The sequence below is a fragment of the Lytechinus variegatus genome, chromosome 18, assembly GCF_018143015.1.
Source record: "Lytechinus variegatus isolate NC3 chromosome 18, Lvar_3.0, whole genome shotgun sequence".
Taxonomy (NCBI): Eukaryota; Metazoa; Echinodermata; class Echinoidea; order Temnopleuroida; family Toxopneustidae; genus Lytechinus; species Lytechinus variegatus.
The window spans coordinates 19,178,099-19,202,334 of NC_054757.1; the positions used below are offsets into that span (position 1 = coordinate 19,178,099).

The following is a 24,236-nucleotide window of genomic DNA, read 5'->3' on the forward strand; positions in this document are numbered from 1 at the left end:
AATATAATGACTTTTTTTTCACAGTTCAATTTTTAACAGTGTATTTATCCTTTAGTTTCGTTCTATTTCAACTGAGGTGTAGACCCACTAGGAATACTACCTTAGATGGGGTGCACAATATAAAATACGTGAAGTTTAAAAAAGTACCGAGAAAAAATAAACGGATGATACTTAAAAGTAAAATAAACAATAATGAATTACTTTCTTTGCTTGTCTAACTTATCAAGAGTATCATAGCCTTATATAAACAAATATGGAAAAACAAATCTGACACAATGTGCAACATGAAGAAAAAGCACATAGATTTTGTATTATTTAGGATCCTATCAAGATTTTATATAATATTCCATTCAATTCAAAACTTCATTCCATAACTGCAAAAACAGAAGTCCACATAAAAACAAACATCATAATATACATTAATTAAGACAGATATACAGAGACAAAGCTAGATTAAAAAAAGAACAGATAATTATGTAGGCCTATAGAGATAACAAGGTATAAAATAATCACACTAAAATGATACTATATAGAAATAAACAATGAATACAAAACTAACAAAATGACAGCAATGTATGAAAAGAACAATGAAAATATCTACAAATGGCAATGTGGCCAGCAACATCAACATCTATTATGCATGTTTGTTCAAAATATTTTCTATTTATATTCATGTATTCATTGTTTGCTTGGAAATTCACTGTGCTTCTCTTTTTTTACAAAGGAAATTGTACAAATTTCCTGTAAAAAAAATATGACACCGATGGATTTCCATAGAGTTACGATTGATTGGATCAATCGTAACTCTTTGTAAGACAGGGCACTGGTCTCCTTACAAACATTAAGTTTTGCGCCACAAAGATAAAAATCTGGAAACACTCTTGTGATCTTCACAAGTAACAAACACGACTTTTCTTCGTATTACATTTTGACATCATTATCTATCCCAAACAAACATTCAACAAATTCTGCAGCCCAGCGGTAGACGGACTAAAGATTACAAGATCGTCAGCATACATCAAGTGATTCCAGTACCACAATTATTTAATCACAAAGATAGGTCATCCATATATAAATTTTAAAAAAGGTATGGCGACAATACACATCCTTGTCGAACACCATTAACAACAGTAAACGAGTCGGATAGGCAACTGCCCCATCTAACCATCATAATTTGGTGACCATACCACTATGTATTGTCTTCATGGCTAATTACAAAAAAGTCATTAACGGGTCTCTATTTGATCGGGCTAGAACGTATATTAAAACTTTCATCGCATGGTAGTAATAATTTATTTACATAGTTACGTATCTTGTTCAGGATCACAAACATTGCCCAGAATGTTCAATTTTCAGGACAAAATACATGGAATTTCCACAAAAAATTAGCTCGCGCTATCTAAAAGGGGCTTAAGAATCCTACATTTATGTTGTGTTAAAAGAATAAAGCTATATAGTGACTGTTATATAGGATTACCCCTTCAAAGAAACAAACGAAAATACATTTTGAGAGGCAGATCGGGAAAAAATATGGGTGAAAAAAAAATCGCCCCCCATTGGCGAAAGCTGGATCTGCCCCTGTAATGACGTCATAGAAATCGCATGATTGGCTCAGATTTGAAAATAATTTTATTCCTACTCCAAAAATAAAGGCTTGCAAATATCCAAAATTGTTATATTAGTATTCTTACAGTTAACTTGAACCTCAAATAAAAAGAGACTTTTCATCCACATTTTCAGAAAATGAGAGAAAGGCGAATCGGGATGTGGACCAGTCGTAAGGTATGCGGGGTCCTTTACGCATGGATAACAAGTGTTTTTAATATTAATAACAATAATAACGTGTTATTTACCCAGGGTAGCCACTTCAATCATAAGACTGCTCTTCCAGTGGGCCCTGCATACCCTTCTCCAGTCTGAATGCTGATCGCCTATAGCAAGAAGGCAGAAGGTCCCATTTTTATAAGTCTTTGGTATAACTCGGCCGGGGATCGAACCCACGACCTCCCGTTCATGAGGCAGACGCTCTACCACTGAGCCACCATGCCCGGTTTTAATAATAATAATAATAATATAGGGTATTTATACTGCGCACACACCCCCTGTTAGGTGCTCAAGGCGCTCCTATATTACCCGGCTATGCTAGGCGTTCATAGCGCACACAGCTTTTTAAGGAATTACTTCCTACCGGTACCCATTTACCTCACCTGGGTTGAGTGCAGCACATTGTGGATCAGTTTCTTGCTGAAAAAAAGTACGCCATGGCTGGGATTCGAACCCACGACCCTCTGTTTCAAAGTCCGAAGACTAATCCACTGGGCCACAACGCTCCACAAAGTCTACTTTTTAAGAACTTAAAATTTCTCATCAGTAGCCTGTCACAGAAAGACTTGCAACCAAACCAAACTCTAAAAATCAATTCCATCTTGATTTTAAACCAATAAGATGCGTCTATGAAGGACTTGTGATCGACTTTTTTTTTAATTGAGTTGAAACGCAATTATTTCTGTAACGGGATGCCAGGATGATCCAGTCCTTTCATTCAAAATAAACTCGACATTTAATAACGATTTATGAACTACGTTCTTGTAGTTTTAATATAACATTATATTTGTCACAGCAGATACAGCAATAAACCATTTAAAAGGTGTTTGAATTAATAACACTGCTGAGTTATTAATATATCGTACAGTGCTCCACTTGGAAAATTATAATCATGACAATACTGCTCTTCCATAATATGTTTCCGTAAAAGAATATAAAGTAGGCCTGCCTTTCGCAATCCCTCAACTAACTAATACACTATAAAAACGCAAAACAAAGATTTCGAAACTTCCTGAAAATATTCAATTGTAGTCTGTAAAAAAAGGGTAGATCAATTGCATTGCTAGCATCGTTGATAAATTATTACTCATGATATTAGTAGTAGCAAGAGATTTACCACACTGAAGATTTTCCGTCCAGTTTTGGACTAACATTGCCGAATGGTTAGTTCTGTCTTCAATATTTTCCCTTATTCTTTCCTTGACAATTAATGTGAGGGTGAATTTTGTTTGCCCAGCTTCATTTTCACTCCAACAAGTGTAAAAACCAGTCATGTTTTCGGCAACATTAGTAATTACAAGAGCATTATGATGAAGAATTGAAACTCCATCGGGTAAGGTGTCTCTATCAGAGAACTGGAGTTCTTGAAGCGTTACTGACCAGTAAGTGTTGCTTGATGTTGAATGTCTGACTGGGCAAGGTAACTCAACTTTGTCACCAACGAACGAAAGCAGGGTTTGATATGGTGGAGAGCACAATTGTGGGCGACAACTAAAATTGTCTGCGGCAGCTAGTTCGGCCACTGAAGTGTCGGCGTATGCTGCAGGTTTAACACATTTCATGAATTTCTCTTTTTGATGTATACATAGGGTTAAAAAAGTCTTGATGAGGTCACAATCACATAACCAAAGATTACTTTCAAATTTCATTCTTACCGACTTCAAAGAAAACGTTAGATATCCACTATCAAGCGTTTTGAGTTGGTTGCCCTCAAGATTTAAGTCGGTCAAGTATGTCTGATGTTGCAAGGAACCGAATTCGAATGATATAATATTGTTGTAACTTAAGTCCAACATCCAGAACTGCTGTTGCTTGTCGAATGAATCATTAGAAATGACTTTGATTTCATTATCGGACAGATCAAGATTATATGCCTTGCTGTTTCTTGGTAGACAGTATCTAGGAATTGAAGTAAAGGAATTGTTAGACAAATCAAGTGCTGCCAAATTGTTCAATAACAATTCTTTACAGTTATTTCCGAGATTAAGTGAAGAAAGTTTAAATATCAAAAGTTCTGGGAATTCAACAGTGGAGTCTGCCTGTAAAGAAGTGTTTCTTATAAAGTGTTGTTTAAAAGCAAAACTTTGATGAAAACTCAGGTATTGAACATTTTTCAAATCTCTTAATACCTCTATGGACGTGTACGAAAGGGGTATACAAGACAAATCTATACCGGTACCTATTCGGCCCTGCACTCCTGAAAACTGTTGATTCGAAATGTACTTCAGAGGATTTCCACTCAACCTGAGATACGACAACTGCTCAATGTGTGAAAACACGCCAGCGGGGAGGTTCACCAAACGGTTTCTGTTTAAGCTCAATCTGACGACATCTTTTAGGCCAATAAAAGCTAAAGGTTGAATATCAACAAGGTGGTTATCATCCAACTCGAGAAAGAAGAGTGAAGATGCCGACACGAAGGTAAAATTCGGTATGGAACTAATTTGATTCGTCTTCAGGTAAAGACCGACCAAATCAGGCGAAATCCGTATCTGTTTGAAGTCTGTCAGGTTATTATTGCGGGCGAAAATGTTGTTTCCTGATAGAACACTTGAGTTGGAAGATCCGATAGCATTATTGTTAATGTTTATATGTTTTAAGGCCGAAAGGGAGATGATTTCCGTAATCCCATTGGCCTCTACATTCATATAAATCAATTGTTCTGTATCAAAGATATGATTTAAATTTACATGGGTTAACAAATTGTGACTGATATCAAATCTTTCAAGAGAAGTCAAGCTTAGGGGGTTAACCGCTGTTATGAGATTAAAAGCTAAATCCAGTTTTCTGAGAGAGATTAAACTTACAAAATATTGACGATCGATTACCCTAAGTTTGTTGTGACTTACATTCAACCTCTTCAGTTGTGTGATCGAACGGACAAAATTTAGGCAAGATATTTTATTCTCGGCGAGGTTTAATTCTGCAAGGTTTGATAAGGAATCAAAGGTTGAGTCTTCTATCATATGGAGATTGTTACGCGACAAATCTAACTCTGCTAGTTCTGGCAATGCTGTAAAGTTTGAAAGCACTGACATTTTATTGTTGCTTAGAAAGAGATAACGGAGTTTTGGCAGACCTGTCAGGTATTTATGATCCCATGTGGTAAGATGGTTATGACTTAGACCCAAGTATGTTAGGTTGGTTAGGTTGTCAAAATTAGTTAAATTTGAAATACAGTTCCATCTCAAGTTAATGTATTCAATATTTTTGTGTCCGAAAATTCCAAAGTGTAAAGTAGTGAGCTTATTTTGAGAAGCATAAAGAGAATTTAACGTCGGAAAATACATAACAGAAATGCTTCGAAGATAATTTTTATCAACATTCAGAAAATGCACGTTTGAATGATTCCTTCCATACAGTGCGTCTAGTGTTAAAATGTTGTTGGAGTTAAGACATAGACTATTCGGTGCGTTAAAGAAAATATCGTCTGAAAATTGATCGATCTTATTGCCATTCAATTTGACGGTTTCTATTTTAGAAATGTTGGTAAATGCGGGTTTACCCACAAATCTGATTTGGTTATCTTCCAATGAGATGAACCCCAAACGTTGCATGTTACAAAAGAAAGAGACATCCACAATTTTATTGCCTTGTAGGTAGATTCTTTTTATTGAAGGAAAGGAAGTGAATAAAGTTTCACCAACGCTTTTGATATAGTTGTATTCAAGTGAAAGAACCTTCAGATTTTTCATGGTTTGCGCCTTTTCGAAGTATTCAATATTGTTGTATGATATGCACAAACTTGATACAAATTTGGGGTAAGCAAAAATAGTTGTTGAAATGTCCATGATTGCATTCCCTTCTAAATCTAACGATGATACTCTAAATGGGATTTTAGGTAGATTCTTGAGCTTGTTGAATGCCAATTTTAGCGATGAAAGTCGTGTACCTGATGGATCACGAAGGGTCTGCTGTTGCCACTCTTTCAGAGAATTCCTGGTGACTGATATTTTCAGGAGAGCCGGTAAGGGACCAAGGTATGGTATCCTTTGAAGGAAATTTGAATCAAGTTCAATGTACTCCAGTTGGGTTGCATCCTCGAAGACTCCTTTCTCGATTAAGTGAATACGGTTGTTGGACAGGAGAAGCTCAACCAAGCTTACGAGACATGAGAATGACTCCTTCTTGAGAGCAGTGATTGAATTGCTCTTCAAGTCAAGCAAAACAGTGTTGCATGGGAGATCCTGAGGCATATCATCAAGATCTGTGCATGTCACATAGACCAAAGTCCTCCTCTGCTTGCACTCACAAAGATTTGAACATCGTGAATGACCTGTTCTTCCCAACAAGACAAGAATATACAGAAAGATAAGCACCCTCATCGTGCCAATGGGCTGAAAGCAGCCAGCGGAATATGAAGAAAAACAGTTTCCCTTTTCGTGTCCGTAGAAATATAATTTAGTTTAAAGGTTCAATATGTTCATTTGTTATCAATTTCAAGACAAAAACTGAAAAAAAAAAAATCCTTTCTTTCACTTAATCTGTCACGATGAATGCCCTCGCTTTTTGTAGGTTGTCGTATTTTCAGAAGATGTAAAGAAGATCTTGACACTATATCATAGTTACACAGGTACTGGAGGCAGCATCGACTTTAATATCTTGCAGAAAATGAGAAGCTTATGATACTGCACAGAATTAGATTTCTGATTATTTGTTATCATCAATTCCCAGCGTCGGATCCAGTGGTGTAACAGGTGGGGGGGCAGGCTGTGCCTGGCGGATTTCATCGGGGGCGGGAACGAAAGAGGGAAAGAAAGAAAGAAAGAGGGAAGGGGAAGAAAAGAAGAAAAAAGAGGAAAGGGGAAAAGGATGGACAAAGGGGAAAGGTGAGAAGAAAGCTTATGTAAAAGAAAAAAAAAGGAAAACGGAATGAAAGCGAGATAGGGAATGAAAGAACTATGACAAAGGACAAATCATCCAAAAATACTAATTACCATGATTAATAAGAAAGGGAAAGAAATTACAAGATGGCAAAATGGCAAACAAAAACCGGAAATTAAGGTTGAATGGAATGAGCCAAAAGCTAAAATGGAAAAATGAACAAAAGGGACAAGACATAAAAGACAAGAATTTACTAACACGACCGGATTGCCGGCAGTGGCGTCGATCTTGGGAGGGGGGTGCAGGGGGCGATCGCCCCAAAAACAAAAATATAAGGGGGGCAAGCAGAGTGTTTTGCCCCCCCCCTCCAAATAAGTGCAATAAAAACATAAAGTTACACAGAAATTGGCAAATTAACCAAATGCAATATGAAATTTTGCTTTTACATCTATAGTACCATACAAAATTATGATTTTCCGCGCGCTTCGCGCGTGAAATGATTTCATTTATCGTTGGAACTTTTTACTTGGAAATTTCAATATACAGGCTTTTTTTGCCAATGAATAAACAAAAAAATTACAAACACTTTTTATAGGCGGATCCGGGTGCGTAATAATGTATACCTCTTAGTATACCTCGCATTGTTAAAAGATATGCATCCTATTCATAATTAAAAAAGTGCTTAAAGTGTCAAGTTTTCAACGCTCATAGAAGCCTTATCAGATATATAAATAAGATAATATCCGTGAATTCCTAATAATTACATTGTCCCTTTTTTCAGAATGCAATATTGACGAATTCATCTCGAGTTTGGGAAGAGGAATAGGAAGGTACACACTAAGAACCCATAGAGTGCTAATTTTGCATCAAACTTTCGGGGTTCAATTTTGAACGTTTATTTCTTAGTTTGTAATCATTCTTTTTAAATATTGTGAGAAAATGTCCCGATCCCAGGTAAAAAATAATAATTAAAAAATTCAGCTCGCACCGTTCATTAAATGCTTACCGTAACCACTTTAAAATTTACCTACATAGTGCTTGAACAATGCTTGAATTGACCCTTCTTCAGATTGGAATATTCTTTTTTCAGTTCGTGCTTCGCGCTCGCATTATTGATTTTTATAATAAAAATATTTGTATTTAAAATGCCCAAATACTAGGTATAGATAAAACACACACCCACGCATGTTTCTTGAGATACATGTTCTTCATTTAAAACGCGCTCGAATTATCCACTTTCGCGCTCCTGTTATTAATGTAGGAAAATACCAGATTACCCATCATTTTCATGATTTAAAAAACATAAATAAGTGTCCCATTTTAGGTCTTATTCTTCGCGCTCGCATCAATTGTTTAGTTATAAACCTATCCTGTTCATGATCACAAAACGTGGTTAGATTCAGAGCCCTGGGGACGATTTTTTTTACTGGGGGTGTTGAGATCAATTTGACAAACAAGAAAGCAAGCAAAAAAAAAAGTTTTCATCGTAAAAATGAAGGTTATTCTGACTTGCATTTCTCCATTTCTTAAAACTAACACCTACCAGAATTCCTGGGTGTGCTGCCTATAGAGAAGCAGTATCCCCGGGGAAAATTCCCCTAACACCACCGCTTCCAAGAGCCATTGCTAGAATGTCTAGTTCTTCGGTCGGGATGACAAAATTGTTCACCTTGTGCTTCGCGCTCAAAGTAATTATTTAGTTATGTACGCATCTTCTTTAGGATCACAAACATTGCTCAAAATGTTAAGCTTCCATAATTACACTTTAAAAACACAAAACAAAGATTTTGAAACTTCCTGAAGATTCAATTGTAGTTTAAAAAAAGAAAAAAATAGTAGATCGATTGCATTGCAAGCATCGATAATAGCAAATTATTACTCATGATATTAGTAGTCATGGTAGTAGCAAGAGATTTGCCACATTGAAGATTGTCCGTCCAGTTTTGGACTAACATTGCCGAATAGTCAGTTCTGTCTTCAATATTTTCCCTGTTTCTTTCCCTGACAGTTAATTTGAGGGTGATTTTCGTTTGCCCAGCTTCATTTTCACTCCAACAAGTGTAAAAACCAGTCATGTTTTCGGCAACATTAGTGATTACAAGAGCATTATGAGGAAGAATGGAAACTCCATCGGGTAAGGTGTCTCTATCAGAGAAGTGCAGATCTTGAAGCGGTACTGACCAGTAAGTGTTGCTTGATGTTGAATGTTTGACTGGGCAAGGTAACTCAACTTGTTCACCAACGAACGAAAGCAGGGTTTGATATGATGGAGAGCACAATTGTGGGCGACAACTAAAATTGTCTGCGGCAGCTAGTTCGGCCACTGAAGTGTCGGCGTATGCTGCAGGTTTAACACATTTCATGGATTTCTCGTTTGGATGTAGGATGAAAAAAGTCTTGATGAGGTCACAATCACATAACCAAGGATTACTTTCAAAGTTAATTCTTACTGATTTTAAAGAGAACGTAAGATACCCACTATCAAGTGTTGTGAGTTGGTTGCCCTCAAGATTTAAGTCGGTCAAGTATGTCTGATGTTGCAAGGAACCGAATTCGAATGATATAATATTGTTGTAACTTAAGTCCAACATCCAGAACTGCTGTTGCTTGTCGAATGAATCATTAGAAATGACTTTGATTTCATTATCGGACAGATAAAGATTATATGCCTTGCTGTTTTTTGGTAGACAGTATCTGGGAATTGAAGTAAAGGAATTGTTAGACAAATCAAGTGCCGCCAAATTGTTCATTAACAATTCCTTACAGTTATTTCCGAGATTAAGTGAAGAAAGTTTAAATATCAAAAGTTCTGGGAATTCAACAGTGGAGTCTGCTTGTATAGTAGTGTTTCTTATAAAGTGTTGTTTAAAAGCAAAACTTTGATGAAGACTCAGGTATTGAACATTTTTCAAATCTCTTAATACCTCTATGGACGTGTACGAAAGGGGTATGCAAGACAAATCTATACCGGTACCTATTCGGCCCTGCACTCCTGAAAACTGTTGATTCGAAATGTACTTCAGAGGATTTCCACTCAACCTGAGATACGACAACTGCTCAATGTGTGAAAACACGCCAGCGGGGAGGTACACCAAACGGTTTCTGTTTAAGCTCAATCTGACGACATCTTTTAGGCCAATGAAAGCTAAAGGTTGAATATCAACAAGGTGGTTATCATCCAACTCGAGAAAGAAGAGTGAAGATGCCGACACGAAGGTGAAATTCGGTATGGAACCAATTTGGTTCGTGTTCAGGTAAAGTCCGACCAAATCAGGCGAAATCCTTATCTGTTTGAAGTCTGTCAGGTTATTATTGCGGGCGAAAATGTTGTTTCCTGATAGAACACTTGAGTTGGAAGATCCGATAGCATTATTGTTAATGTTTATATGCAAGGCTGACATGGAGATGATTTCCGTAATCCCATTGGCCTCTACATTCATATAAATCAATTGTTCTGTATCAAAGATATGATTTAAATTTAAATGGGTTAACAAATTGTGACTGATATCAAACCTTTCAAGAGAAGTCAAGCTTAGGGAGTTAACCTCTGTTATGAGATTAAAAGCTAAATCCAGTTTTCTGAGAGAGATTAAACTTGAAAAATATTGACGATCGATTACCCTAAGTTTGTTATGACTTACATTCAACCTCTTCAGTAGTGTAATCGAACGGACAAAATTTAGACAAGATATTTCATTCTCGGCCAGGTTTAATTCCGCAAGGTTTGGTAAGGAATCAAAGGTTGAGTTTTCTATCATATGGAGATTGTTACGGGACAAATCTAACTTTGCTAGTTCTGGCAATGTTGTAAAGTTTGAAAGCACTGACATTTTATTGTTGCTTAGAAAGAGATAACGGAGTTTTGGCAGACCTGTCAGGTATTTATGATCCCATGCGGTAAGAAGGTTATGACTTAAACCCAAGTATGTTAGGTTGGTGAGGTTGTCAAAATTAGTTAAATTTGAAATACAGTTCCATTTTAAGTTAATGTATTCAATATTTTTGTGTCCGAAAATTCCAAAGTGTAAAGTTGTGAGCTTATTGTGAGTAGCATAAAGAGAATTTAACGTCGGAAAATGTACGACAGAAACGCTTCGCAGATGATTTTTATTAACACTCAGAATATACACGTTTGAATGATATCTTCCATACATTGCGTCTAGTGCTAAAATGTTGTTGGAGTTAAGACCTAGAGTATACGGTGCGTTAAAGAACATATCGTTTGAAAATTGATCGATCTTATTGCCATTCAATTTGATGGTTTCTATTTTGGAAATGTTGGTAAATGCGGGTCTACCCACAAATCTGATTTGGTTATCTTCCAATGAGATGAACTCCAAACGTTGCATGTTACAAAAGAAAGAGACATCGACAATTTTATTGCCTTGTAGGTAGATTCTTTTTATTGAAGGAAAGCAAGTGAATAGAGTTTCACTGATGCTTTTGATATAGTTGTATTCAAGTGAAAGAACCTTCAGATTTTTCATCGTTTGTGCCTTTTCCAAGTATTCAATATTATTGTATGAAATGCACAAATTTGATACAAATTTGGGGTAAGCAAAAATAGGTGTTGAAATGTCCCTGATTGCATTCCCTTCTAAATCTATCGATGATACTCTAAATGGGATTTTAGGTAGATTCTGGAGTTTGTTGAATGCCAGTTTTAGCGATGAAAGTCGTGTACCTGATGGATCACGCAGGGTCTGCTGTTGCCACTCTTTCAGAGAATTCCTGTTGACTGATAGTTTCAGGAGAGCCGGTAAGGTACCAAGGTATGGTATCCTTTGAAGGGAGTTTGAATCAAGTTCAATATACTGCAGTTGGGTTGCATCCTCGAAGACTCCTTTCTCGATTAAGCGAATACGGTTGTTGGTCAGGAGAAGCTCAATTAAGCTTCCGAGACATGAGAATGACTCCTTCTTGAGTGCAGTGATTGAATTGCTCTTCAAGTCAAGCAAAACAGTGTTGCATGGGAGATCCTGAGGTATATCATCAAGATCTGTGCATGTCACATCGACCAAAGTCCTCCCCTGCTTGCACTCACAAAGATTTGAACATCGTGATTGACCTGTTCTTCCCAACAAGACAAGAATATACAGAAAGATAAGCACCCTCATCGTGCCAAATGGGTTGTAAGCATTCGATGGAATATGCAGTGTGAAGCGAAACAGTATTCCTTTTTGCGTAGAAATATGATTTAGTTTAAAGGTTCATTTTTTTTCATTCAGTATCCCTTTCAAGACGAAAAGTGAAAAGAAAAAAAAAAATCAAAATCCTCTCTTTCACGTAATCAGTCACGATAATTTTGTTGGTTGTCGTATTTTCAGAAGATGTTAAGAAGCTCTTGACACTATCATAGTTAAGCAGGTACTGGAGGCAGCTTCGACTTAAATATCAGGCAGAAAATTAGAAGTTTTCATACTATAGAGAATCAGATTTCTGATTGTTTTCTATATCAATTAATTACCCAGCGTCGTAACCCCAATCATTAGTAGCGTCACAACCTCGGGGAATTATTATCATTATAGGAATTTACTAGTTGCTCATCTTTACAGGTTTCGTAAACCAGTGAACTCCCACTTCCTTGCTTGAACCAGGGGCTATATTCTCTTGCATTTCTTCCCTAATGTAACAAAAGTGTCTAGCGGCTCTAACTAGTTCACACATGACATCACACATCTTTGTCGCATTGTCAATGAGAGGATCTCCTTAGTATTAGTGATTGCAATATTCAAATGCTCATACTTTCTAATTATTTTCAGATTTTTCTCAAACTTTCTTTGTTCTTATTCTTTGATTTTTCTGTTTTGACACAAGCCAACTTGTTCCAAAGGTTTCATTTTCCTTTAATTACCAGGTAGTTATGGTTTTCTCCTACGCATGGCAGTAATCTAATTATAATCCGATTAAGTAGTATATTGTTTTATGTCCGCATGAAAGAATAATATAATTTGACGAAGAATAACTGTTGAAAAAAAGACATTTTAGCCATTTTATGTTTTGGAGTAAATGGAAGAGTAAGGAAATGACGAAATATATGAGTTCACGTTTTGATAACGTCAGCTAAGATATGCGGATGATGAAAGTTGAACTTGGTGAAAAGGAAAGCCATGCAAGATTTAGAAAACGCTGGTACGTTCAACACAAGTAAAATTAGAGAGATCGAAAAGGATATCATGCCCCAATTTTGAAAACCATTGAGAATACCCCCCCCCCAAAAAAAAAATAGAAGAGAAATTTATGCTGCTAGAGCTGCCGTTGTATGGAGTCCCGGAAAAGAAAATTGAAAATGTGTATTCTGCATTACACGTAGTTATTGCCAAATTCCTTCAGATCCCAATCCCCGAGGCAGATAGTTACTGAGTTACTAATTTTGAACATGTTTAAAATTTCCCGATGAATTGAAAAATCGTTGGTCATCTGTTTGAAATCGCATCTCTCATTTAGTCTGCAGTAGTCGTTCGTTTATCGTTCGTGTGTTTTGTCGCGCATAGTCCCCCTTCGCGCTTTTGCCACAGTGGACCGATCTCGAAAGAACCTGTAACGAAGCAACACGATGACACAACGAACAATATTGCCTGATCTATTCCCTCGTCTTCGTTTCTAATCGCACGCTATATCAAACTATTGCTCACTGTTCGTTCGTCTTATTGGGTTATATCAAACCTTCCCTCGCCTTCGGCCGCAATTTTTGTGAACCGAAAAATCGATATCCTTCGCATGTCATATTTATCCTTCGCTCACCGTTCGTTGATAAAATTTGACAATAGTTACTGATCACATGATTTGACTGAAATTTTATTTGAATTCGTTGAATTCGCGTGCATTTCGTTCATTTTTCCCATTCGTCACCCTTCGTCCGCCTACATTCGGTCAGGTGTGAGGGGGCTTTTAAATGTAGGCCTCGACCGAATTAAAGGGGCATTCCGGGCCCTCACAACAATAATTTATGAATAAATGGAGTTAAATTAGATGAGCAAAAATGTCATCAAAATCTGAAAAAAATAACAAAATTCTTGAATATTAAAAATGTAATACTGTATTTTGCACATTTTATTATTGAGCAACATGTGGCCATGAATATGCAATAAGTGGAAAGATGATGCCATATCCGTCTACAGCTCTTTCTCCTTTTCCTGATTTCATTGAAATGAACTCGTAATTGTCTCAAATGTGTGTATGTCGCCTGAGTAACAAAATGATGATCTTTGAAGCAATATTCTGGATGGACAAAATTTAAATGAACCTAATTTTGTATGATACAACAGACCCTCATTGCATATTCCTGAAGACAAAAATATGAATTTCACCGAAATAGGGCCTAATGCAAAATTTTAAGATACCATCATTTTTTTGTATTCATTTCAAAATTTTACTAATTTGTCAGTGTTTTGTTTCTCTCACTTTCCTGTTCAAACCGTATTACTTTCTTCAGCCTGGAGTACCCCTTAGCGGGGGGGGGGGGTGTTGATTTAGTGCCAAGATATGATCCTTTTCATCATTCTTTTCTTCCAAGATATATCATTTTTTAAGTGTTTGAAGAGATTGTTAAGAATAGACCCTACATTGGAAAGAAGAACAGTAGCTGATGATTATTTATCGCATGATAATCATCATTAGCAAATACACTATCATGAACATGATAAGTGACGGCTGTGAAGAGCTGCATTTCAAACCAAAGAAATTGATGAAAAGTTGTATAACATTTTTTTTGACAGAATTTCCATCGTAATATCATAATTTTCTTGATCTTTTTAAAACGTATTTGATATTTTCTTAAATTAGCTTCATGTTTACTATTTGCTGTCATTTCATGTTTGAAATGTAACAATATGGAAATTTTTGAAGACCTATATGAAATGCATTCATTTTCCCTTTCGTAGACAAGATTTTAAACTTTTCGAATATGCAAATAATCATATCTAAATCTTAAGTTAAATCTAGATCACGCACAAATTAATGATAGAGTTTGCCTAACTCAAACCCCCTAACAACACTCGCGCCCAACGGCGCTTTAACAGTGCTTTCTGTGTAGCGGTCATTCTACCCTTTATGTTAGTAGCTGATTTGTTAAAGGTCAAGTCCACCCCAGAGAACAATTATTGAATTGAATAGAGAAAAATCAAACTAGCATAGTGCTGAAAATTTCATCAAAATCGGATGTAAAATAAGAAAGTTATGACATTTTAAAGTTTTGCTTATTTTTCACAAAACAGTGATAATATGCACAACTACATGAGTCAGTCGATGATCCATAGCTCACTATTTCTTTTGTTTTTATTGTTTTAAATTAAAAATTCAAATTCATTTATTTCACATCTCTTAAAAAAACAGGGTACAATGTAATAGTGAGTTAATCTTTGAGTAACACAACATTAAAAGTTGTACATTATTTAGACAAAATTGACAACTGAAGACAAACATAAAATATAAAGTATATGAATGGGATGTGAGGGAGTAACAAAAAGTCATTGGCCTATCTAGGCTACTCCCTTTTTACATTCATAACTGATAAGGAAACAAAACAGGATCTTCCAATCAACTTTTGAGATTAAAAAACAAAGATCTCAAGATCATTCCAAATTAATAGACTTGTAGAAAAAAGAACATCAAATTAAAAGCAAAAGCAAAAAATAAAGAAGTTAAAAAAAGCAATCAATAAAACAAAACAAAGACAAAAACATAAAACATAACTGACAAGCTTATTATTTAACAGGTAAAATTTACATTTTCTTTTGAACGAGTTCAAAGAAGGACATTGTTTCATTTCAGGGGGCAAATTGTTCCATACGAGTGGTCCACTATAACTTATGACTGTTCTTGAGAAATTATGACGGTAAAAAGGAATATATAGTTTATCAGATAATCTTGAATTATATTTATTTATACTTCGGTTCGTTGTAAAATAACCGTCAAATGTTTCAGGCAACTTATTCATATAATATAAAAACATGAAATTTGAAGGGTGTGTACATCATATATTTTCAAGATTCTTTAACTTACAGCATAACTGATGGGAATGAGCTGAGTATGAAGAATTTGTTATTACCGAATTGCCCTTTTCTGTAAGCGAAATAGTTGTAACATTAAATAATTTGCACAATCCCCCCATACGATATTGCAATAGCTTAGATGTGTTAGTATCATTGTATTATATAATTGTACAAGAACATGAAATGGAAGATCACCTTTAAGTCTATTAAGTACACCAATCGTTTGAGAAATCTTCATGGAAACATTATTTACATGTTGTTTCCAAGTCATATTGTCATCAATTATAACACCAAGGAATTTTGTATATTGCACTTTTTAAATTTCAACTTGATTGATATATAATTTTATTGTGTTTTCTTCAATTTTCTTATTTTTTGGCTTAAAAATCATAAAGGAGGTCTTCTTTGTGTTTATTTGAAGTCTGTTCGCTTGGAACCACAAGTTAATATTTTCCATTTCAGAATTTAGGATATTGTTTAATTGACTTGGATCCTTACCAGATAAAAACAAACTTGAATCGTCAGCAAATAATGTAGTTTCTAAAATGTCACTTACGTGTTGCAGGTCATTAATGTACAAAATAGTTTGAATTAAACAATATTTCATTTTTTATAGATTTGACAATAAGGACTAACTTGAATAAACCACATAGTATCAAACATTACTCATTCCACATGTTCAGGGAGGAATTAATCGTTGTATCACTTGACAATGAGGAGAAAATTAGAATATTTCATATACTAAAATACAAATAAAATATTGAGTGGATGACGTCATAGCCTCCTCATTTGCATACCAGCCAGGTTGTGCATATGACTGTTTTGTGAAATTAAGTGAAACTTTAAAATGTCATAACTTTCTTATTTTACATCCGATTTTGATGAAATTTTCATTGTTATGCTTGTTGGAGGTTTCTCTTTTTATTCAAATTAACTTTTTGTTGAGGTGGACTTGTCCTTTCAAATGAATAATGATATACAGATTGTGATGTCAAGCGCTGATCCCAGATGTAAATAATGCATTACTTTGACATTAACCATCGCAGCGAGAATACCGGTCGTAACAGGACCCTTTGTTAGCGCAGTACGTGTAAGTGAAATGTTACGCTAACAGCGTTTCTGTGCGGCCGATACGGGTGAACACTTAAGATTTAAAAATTCATTGGGGCTTCTGGGGGCCTTGAAAAATGAAAAATATATTTTCGCCTTTTTTTAATTCAACTTGATAGGACTTACAATGAAAATGGCCATCGTCGGCAGTATAGTGTACGCGGGAGATTATTATCTCACCTAGGAGCTATATTCCCTCGCCGTCCGCGAAATTATAAATTTTTCCTCCGAACTTGTTGCTCATTGCACATGCGCACTATGCTCACTTAACAAATTCATGAATATTCATTAATATCTCTACGATGATCGGAGAGACACGTAAGACCGTAATTTTCCGTGTTGACTCGTCTCTCTAATTTATAGTTTATACATTTTCGAAGAATAAAAGACATCTTTTGAGTACACAAGCTCATCACCGATCGAGTTCATTCATTTTGTCTTTTAAGTCCAAGTAAATAATGTAGATCGAGTGTGGTTTTGTGTGCTGTTCAGCTCCAATCGACAATTTTTTTGCGTCAATAATTATGAGCTTGTAATTGGAAATTATCAATATCTCTCTGTGTGGGATTTTTTGTTGGGGGGGGGGTGCGTGGCTTTAAAGGTCTCAATTTTTTAGGGCCAGACATGCCGGAGAGGGCAAAATCTATTTAAAGCTGCAAACATTGTAAGCAAAGCGAGCGAAAAAAAATACACAATATAAATCGGTCATTTTCCATGATGTTTTTATTTTTATCAAATTGAACTATTTTATCTCTATCCCTATTTTCTCATTTTTGCTCATTTTGAAATCTGATTCTCATTGTTTTTTATTCTCCATAGAACTATTGTACATAATCAGGCCTACACTAAATGAAAAAAAATCAGTCTCGATACACCGGGGGTGAAATAATAATAGAAAAACTTCGTGCCATGTATATGGAATTCAAAATCATACATATAAAATTAACAGTATACATAGAGTGATCGAAATCATAAAAATCATTAAAAAAACATAAAATTATATACTCTACTTAAAGTAACCGGGAGTAAAACATGAATCTTGAAGTTTGGTGATTGGGCCAATCATCCGTAATAACTGGCCGTCTTGTCTCTTTCCATGTTTGTTATGTACAAAAACCTATGGAAAATTAAAAACGCGCGAAAAGAGTTGCCTCTACACGTAAGATCGTATCTCTGTGCTTCAGTGATTGCATGCCGCCCTCTACATTGGTTGGGAACGAGTAATTGTTGTGAATACAGAAATTGTTTTGTCTTGGCAACGGAGTACGAATCAAGCCATAATTCTATCTTAAAAGTGATTATATCAAAGAGGAAGCTATCCTAAAACTGTAAAATATATTTTATTGATTGTAAGTACCGTACGCTGCCCAGTTCTCGCTCAGCCTCACAAGCGCGATGCGCACGCTGGTTATTTTTATTATCATTTTAAATCTGTCCCAAATTCCTCATTGTTTTGTATACTCGCATAAGCACCCGAGAGGAGACCTTTACCTGAAAAAACGAAATGTGGAAAAAATAAAATTAATCCTTTAATAAATCATCGTGAAATACTGCGTTAAAGTGTAAAGTAACCCGATAACTGTTTAAACTTCGATCAATTGCACCGCAACTGCACCAGATTAAGGTTTTTTCAATCACTTTAAAAACTCCTAAAAACAAGTGAAAATTGTTCCTTTTTAATGATGAATGAAAATGTGTGAGTCGCAAGTGAGGGAGGTCCTAGATATGTCAACGTGACAAATTCTCCAGAATGAATATTTGCTGTGTGAATGAATTAGCGAGGGCATACCTTCAGATAGCAGCCTGCCCTAATTCCGCTCACCCTGATTGTATATGATAATCATTATTAGAGTATTAAAGGCCTATATAAATGGAATCGTCATATTTTTCAAGTAGACATTTCTTTAGAATCTGATATTTTTGTGTCATTTCCTCTATTTTGAGGGTACGTGCTGAACCAATCCGCTTGTTGCCAGTTTTATAAACGCCTCCTTCCGCCGTGTCATAGCAAGGGATTAATATGTTTAAAAATAACATATTGAGCCTCGGTATATTCCCCTGTCAATATTTAAATGGTACAATCATCATTCTTAGCCTTCCAAAATCAATTTCTTGATGTATACCTATCAAGTCATCAAAGTATTTGCAAAAGATCCATTGCCATGGTAACGGCTTATCTTTCCCGCAGGAAAAAACAATTGTCTTGATTGCCTGCAGAGACAGGGCGCCGCTTTTTCCGACGGCGCCGCGCGGGCGGCGTCGTAAACATTGAAATCTTAAAACAGGATAAGGTTTTGAAATTCATAAGTTTCAAAAATTATAATATAAGTCCAACGTCTTTTTCCAGACCTGGTTGTTCAAAAAATTATAATATAAGTTGAAAGTTTTTTTTTCCAGACCCGGTTGTTTCCAAAATTATAATTTAAATTAAAAGTCTTTTTGCCAGACCCGGTTGTTTCAAAAATTATAATCTAAGTTCAAAGTCTTTTTGCCAGACCTGGTTGTTTCAAATATTATAATATAAAGTCTTTGTCCAGACCTGGTTGTTTCAAAAATTATATTATAAGTTCAAAGTCTCTTTTCCAGACCCAGTAGTTTCAAAAAGTCTTTCTTCAAGACTCAGTTATTTTAAAATAACAAATCATAAAAAAGATATATGAAAATAATACAACAAAGGCCCCGCAATCTTATTGATGTTGAATAATATGGAAATATAGCGTAGTCTTCCCTCCAGAACCACTTATTTCAAAATTACAAATCATAAAGAGTCAAAAAGTAGCAAAGATCCCCACTCTCTTATTAATGTTAAATAACATGGGAATATAACGTAGTCTTTCATCCAGTCCCAGATTTTTCAAATAAAAAATGAATAACAATAATAATAATAAATTAGTAATAATGATAAAAAAGACCAACGAAACTATTTATGTCGAATAACATGGAAATATAGCGTAGTCTCTCCTCCAGACCAAGTTATAAAAATCGTTAAAAACACAACAACAACAAAACAAAGACCTTGCAATCTTATCAACATTGAATAGCATGGAAATAAGGTGTAGTCTTTGCTCCAGACCCAGTTATTTCAAAATAGGAAATAATGAGAAACAATAAAAACAAACAATATTAACAAAGACCCAAAAAGACAATAGATGTAGAATAAGGTTGTTGTTTTTTATTTTTATCAAGGGTTTTAAGCCGCATATCATTCAGATATGAACATTTACGCCTATGATTAATTTGTCGTTTTCGTAGTGTGTTATCACATGGTTTTTATAGTTTGGAAGATGTTGGGGATTAAGTTTTAAGATTAAAGTTTCGCTTATTTTGTATATTTAAGAGAACTGGGTGTGGGATGAATAGAACACTCTAAACCCAAGCATTTTAACTGGGTTTAATTTTGAAGATTGGTCTTAGCTTTGATTTTTGTTTCAATATTTGTTTGTCTTTTAAATAACCGGGTCAAGACGAAATACTAAGCATAATACTAAGATTGTTTGAATTATTATTTAAAGGACTGTGTGTGGAATAAAGACAACGATCTAAACACCTACTTTTCTGGAGGAAAGTCTACAATCGATCTTCATGTTATTCGACAATAATAAGCTTATTGGCATACATTCGTAATTCCGAAGCTTCGTAATTCCGAAGGTTCGGTTATTCCGAAGGTTCGTATTTCCGAAGGTTCGTAATTCCGAAGGTTCGTAATTCCGAAGGTTCGTCAATCCGAAAACGAAATAAGGTTCGTAATTCCGAAGGTTCGTTAATCCGAAAACGAAATAAGGTTCGTAATTCCGAAGGTTCGTTAATCCGAAAACAAAATAAGGTTCGTAATTCCGAAGGTTCGTTAATCCGAAAACGAAATAAGGTTCGTAATTCCGAAGGTTCGTTAATCCGAAAACGAAATAAGGTTCGTAATTCCGAAGGTTCGTTAATCCGAAAACAAAATAAGGTTCGTAATTCCGAAGGTTCGTTAATCCGAAAACGAAATAAGGTTCGTTAATCCGAAAACGAAATAAGGTTCGTTAATCCGAAAATTAAATAAGGTTCGTATTTCCGAAAATGAAAATAATTCATTTTGGTAACAAAAACGATGTTGTCATTACAAGATTACACGATATTATGCAATGATAGTAATAACGATCGATGATGTGTGTTGGGGCCAAAGCATGTATTTCATTAAGAATGGCGCCCTGATCAAGCATAGGCTAATTTCGATTTTATCTGAGCAATTGCTGCCTATAAGCAAATGGTTTAATTAAAGATGCAAGGGATCAAGTGTGTTGGAAGCGTGCGAGCAACCTCTATATAATAGGATTTGTATTGGAGGGGATGTCATTTTTAATAACAGCTTCTGCTGGTAATAAAAATAAAAATAATACTAATAATGATCCTTGTGAGATGTTGAAAGCGCGAATCGCAAGCTGAAACTAGTAGACATTTCATGTAACAAGACGTGAAGTGAGCATTTGGAGCATTTTTGTAATCGTGAGAAAGATGTGTATCTTTCTAAAGAATTAATGCGAGGGCGAGTTGTAATTTGTTTATATACTGACCTGGGGCCCGTTGCATGAAACTTTTTACCTGAGAAAACTCAGGTTGTTTTTACAGGAGTTTTTGCCCTGTGCTAAAGTAATTGGCGGAAATCAGACTAACCTTAGTTTTCAGATTTTACCAGAGTTTTCTCAGGTAAAAAGTTTTATGCAACAGGCTTCAGAAAGTAATCTTTTAAGGACTGCATTTAGTGACTCATGAATAGAATATATATCTCACGAACTAAATAATGAGAGCGCGAACCGCAAGCTTAAAATTTGTGATATTCCAACCTGAAAACTGGACATTTCATACTTCTTTTTTGTAACCAGGAATAGAATGAGTTCCTCAATAAACAATACTTGATGCGAGCGAGAAACGTGAGCCAAATTTTTCCGATTTTCCAACCTGAAAACTGGACATTCTATAGCATTCTTGTAAAAAAAATAATAATAGCTGGGAGAATAGTTTTCAGAACTGAAGTGGCTTCCCTGGGTAAATGATATCTATATCAATATCATCATTCTAGGCCCACATGAAATTTCCAAAAGTTTGAGCACGTGATTCGCTCGCAACATCTCACAAGGATGCCCTTTTCACAGTATTGACCAAAAAGGTGAATTTTACATCTTCAGATTTGACTTTTTCCCCCAAACCGCTTGCTCTCTACGCTCGCAGAAATGAAACGTAAATATATAACTTTAGCATGTTTAGTGATCACTTAAAAAATTGTGCTCAATTTAGTTACTACAAAAACACACAACCTCTTTACACAGATGATAATCTAATGGTGAAAATATCCGTTTGCACCAAATTGCCCCTATTGGCCCCTTTTTTTTTACTTTGCCCCCCCCAAAAAAAAAGTTCCGCCGCCATTGGCTAAAACACGCATCGTCTTCATGGCTAACTGCAAAAAGTTCTTAAAATGTCCCCTTTAGATCAGATCAGAGCTTATTATATTTAAAAATTCTGTTCGCGCTTCTTGCTAGCAGTTATTATCTAAATTTAGTTACATAGGCATCTCGCTTTGAAGATCACAAACATATTGCCCATCATATTAACAAAAATATAGCTCGCACTCGCATTATTTAAAAGGGTTTATCATGTTATTACATATTTACTTTATTTTATAAGGATAAAGCTAATTATTGACTGTTAGGACTACCCTTTCAAAGAAACAAACAAAAATCAACTTTAAACTGCCGATCAAGGAAAATATGGCTAAAAAAAAATCCCCCCCCCTCTATTTGACGAAAGTTGGATCCGCCGGGAGGGAGGCAGGGGGCATCAAAAATGGAATAAAAAACAGGGGAATTAATATTTTCCAAAATGGGAAAGTTCCTTTTTCAAAAATAAATATGCCGTTTTTCATGTTTTTTCGAAATAAAATACTCTTTTTAAAGTATACGAGTTAAGTTAAGTTTTCAGGCTGGAATATTGAAAAATTTCAGCTTGCGCTTCGCACTCTCATTCGATTGGTGAAATATGCATCCTAAAAATGCTTTCTTTAACAGGTTCCTTTTCTGGTCAGTATGTTTAAGCTCGCGTTTTGCGCTCGTGTTAATTCTTTAGTTAGATGCACATCTTTTTAATGACAGCAGAAATCTGCTCGGATTTTTAAAAACTAATTTTCATTTTTTATTGAAATAACCTAAAGTTTAGCTTGTGATTCACGCTCGCAACACCTCGCAATAATGCCATTTTAAGAATAATTGACCACAAAAAACGTTATACAACTTCACCTTTGAATTTGTTTTACCAAGCCGCTCGCTCATTATACTCTCTCCCGAAAAATAAAGCCTAAATATACATTTTGCCATAATAAGAAGTCACTTCAAAAAAGTTATTCTCTACTTAATCACTATCAAACAGACAATGACTTCAAGCAGATGATAATCTTAAGGTGAAAATATCACCACAGTCCCAATTTTGACGTATGAGTTTCATTTTTTGGCTTTACCCCCAACGAAAATTCGTTCGGCCGCCCTTGCCTTCCCATCCTCATATGATAATTGAACGGCAACAGTGTCCCCCGCCCCCCTCCCCTTGCCTCTGCCTCTGCTTTCCCGGTTTTCATTTTTCGGATTAACGAACCTTATTTTGTTTTCGGATTAACGAACCTTATTTTGTTTTCGGATTAACGAACCTTATTTCGTTTTCGGATTAACGAACCTTCGGAAAAACGAACCTTATTTCGTTTTCGGATCAACGAACCTTCGGAATAACGAACCTTTTTTCGTTTTCGGATTAACGAACCTTCGGAACAACGAACCTTATTTCGTTTTCGGATTAACGAACCTTCGGAACAACGAACCTTATTTCGTTTTCGGATTATCGAACCTTCGGAATAACGAATCGTCGGAATTACGCCACAAATGTTCGGATTAACGACCCCTTTTTCGTTTTCGGATTAACGAACATCGAGGTATAGGCAATTTACGTGTTTCGGAATTACGAACCTTCGGAATAAAGAACCTTCGGAATTACGAAGCTTCGGAAATACGAAGTGTAACCAGATTATTGGGTATTCGTTTTAGAATATTTGTAAAAAATATTTTGTTTGTGCTTTTTTTTCAAGTAATAACAAAGTCTGGAAAAAGGATTATTACAATGTTTTGTAGGGGTCTTAGTATTATTTATAAAAAAAAACTGGGTGTGGGGTAAATACATATTTTTACACCCAGTTACACCCATTAAGGGTGTAACTTTTGAAGATTGGTCTTAGATTTGATTTTTTTTAATTCATTTTTTTAAATAACCGGGTCTGGAGGAAAGAGTACGTTTTAAAACTCGTGTTATGCCACAAGAATAAGAATATGATAGGGTTTTACATAATTTTTTTTAAAAATTAGGCATAGAATAAAGACAACGCTCTTAACCTCTTTTAAAACAGGTTCATAGGTTTACGGATTATTTGGTCTTACATTCGGAGTTTTTCTTATTATTATTACTATT

At 35.4% G+C, this 24,236-nt stretch overlaps 1 protein-coding gene across 1 annotated transcript in view; it reads right to left on the reverse strand.

Annotated features, from left to right (window-relative positions):
* Nucleotides 1-363: 363 nt before the first annotated feature.
* The window catches only part of LOC121432219 (decorin-like), a 50,505-nt gene continuing 26,632 nt past the window's right edge, over nucleotides 364-24,236 (reverse strand). Inside the window, exons 3-5 of the mRNA XM_041630073.1 lie at nucleotides 11,333-11,716; nucleotides 5,717-6,100; nucleotides 364-374 (exon numbers count right to left, since the gene is read on the reverse strand). Of these exons, the coding sequence (XP_041486007.1) occupies nucleotides 364-374; nucleotides 5,717-6,100; nucleotides 11,333-11,716 (779 nt within the window). The remainder of the gene's footprint in view (nucleotides 375-5,716; nucleotides 6,101-11,332; nucleotides 11,717-24,236) is intronic.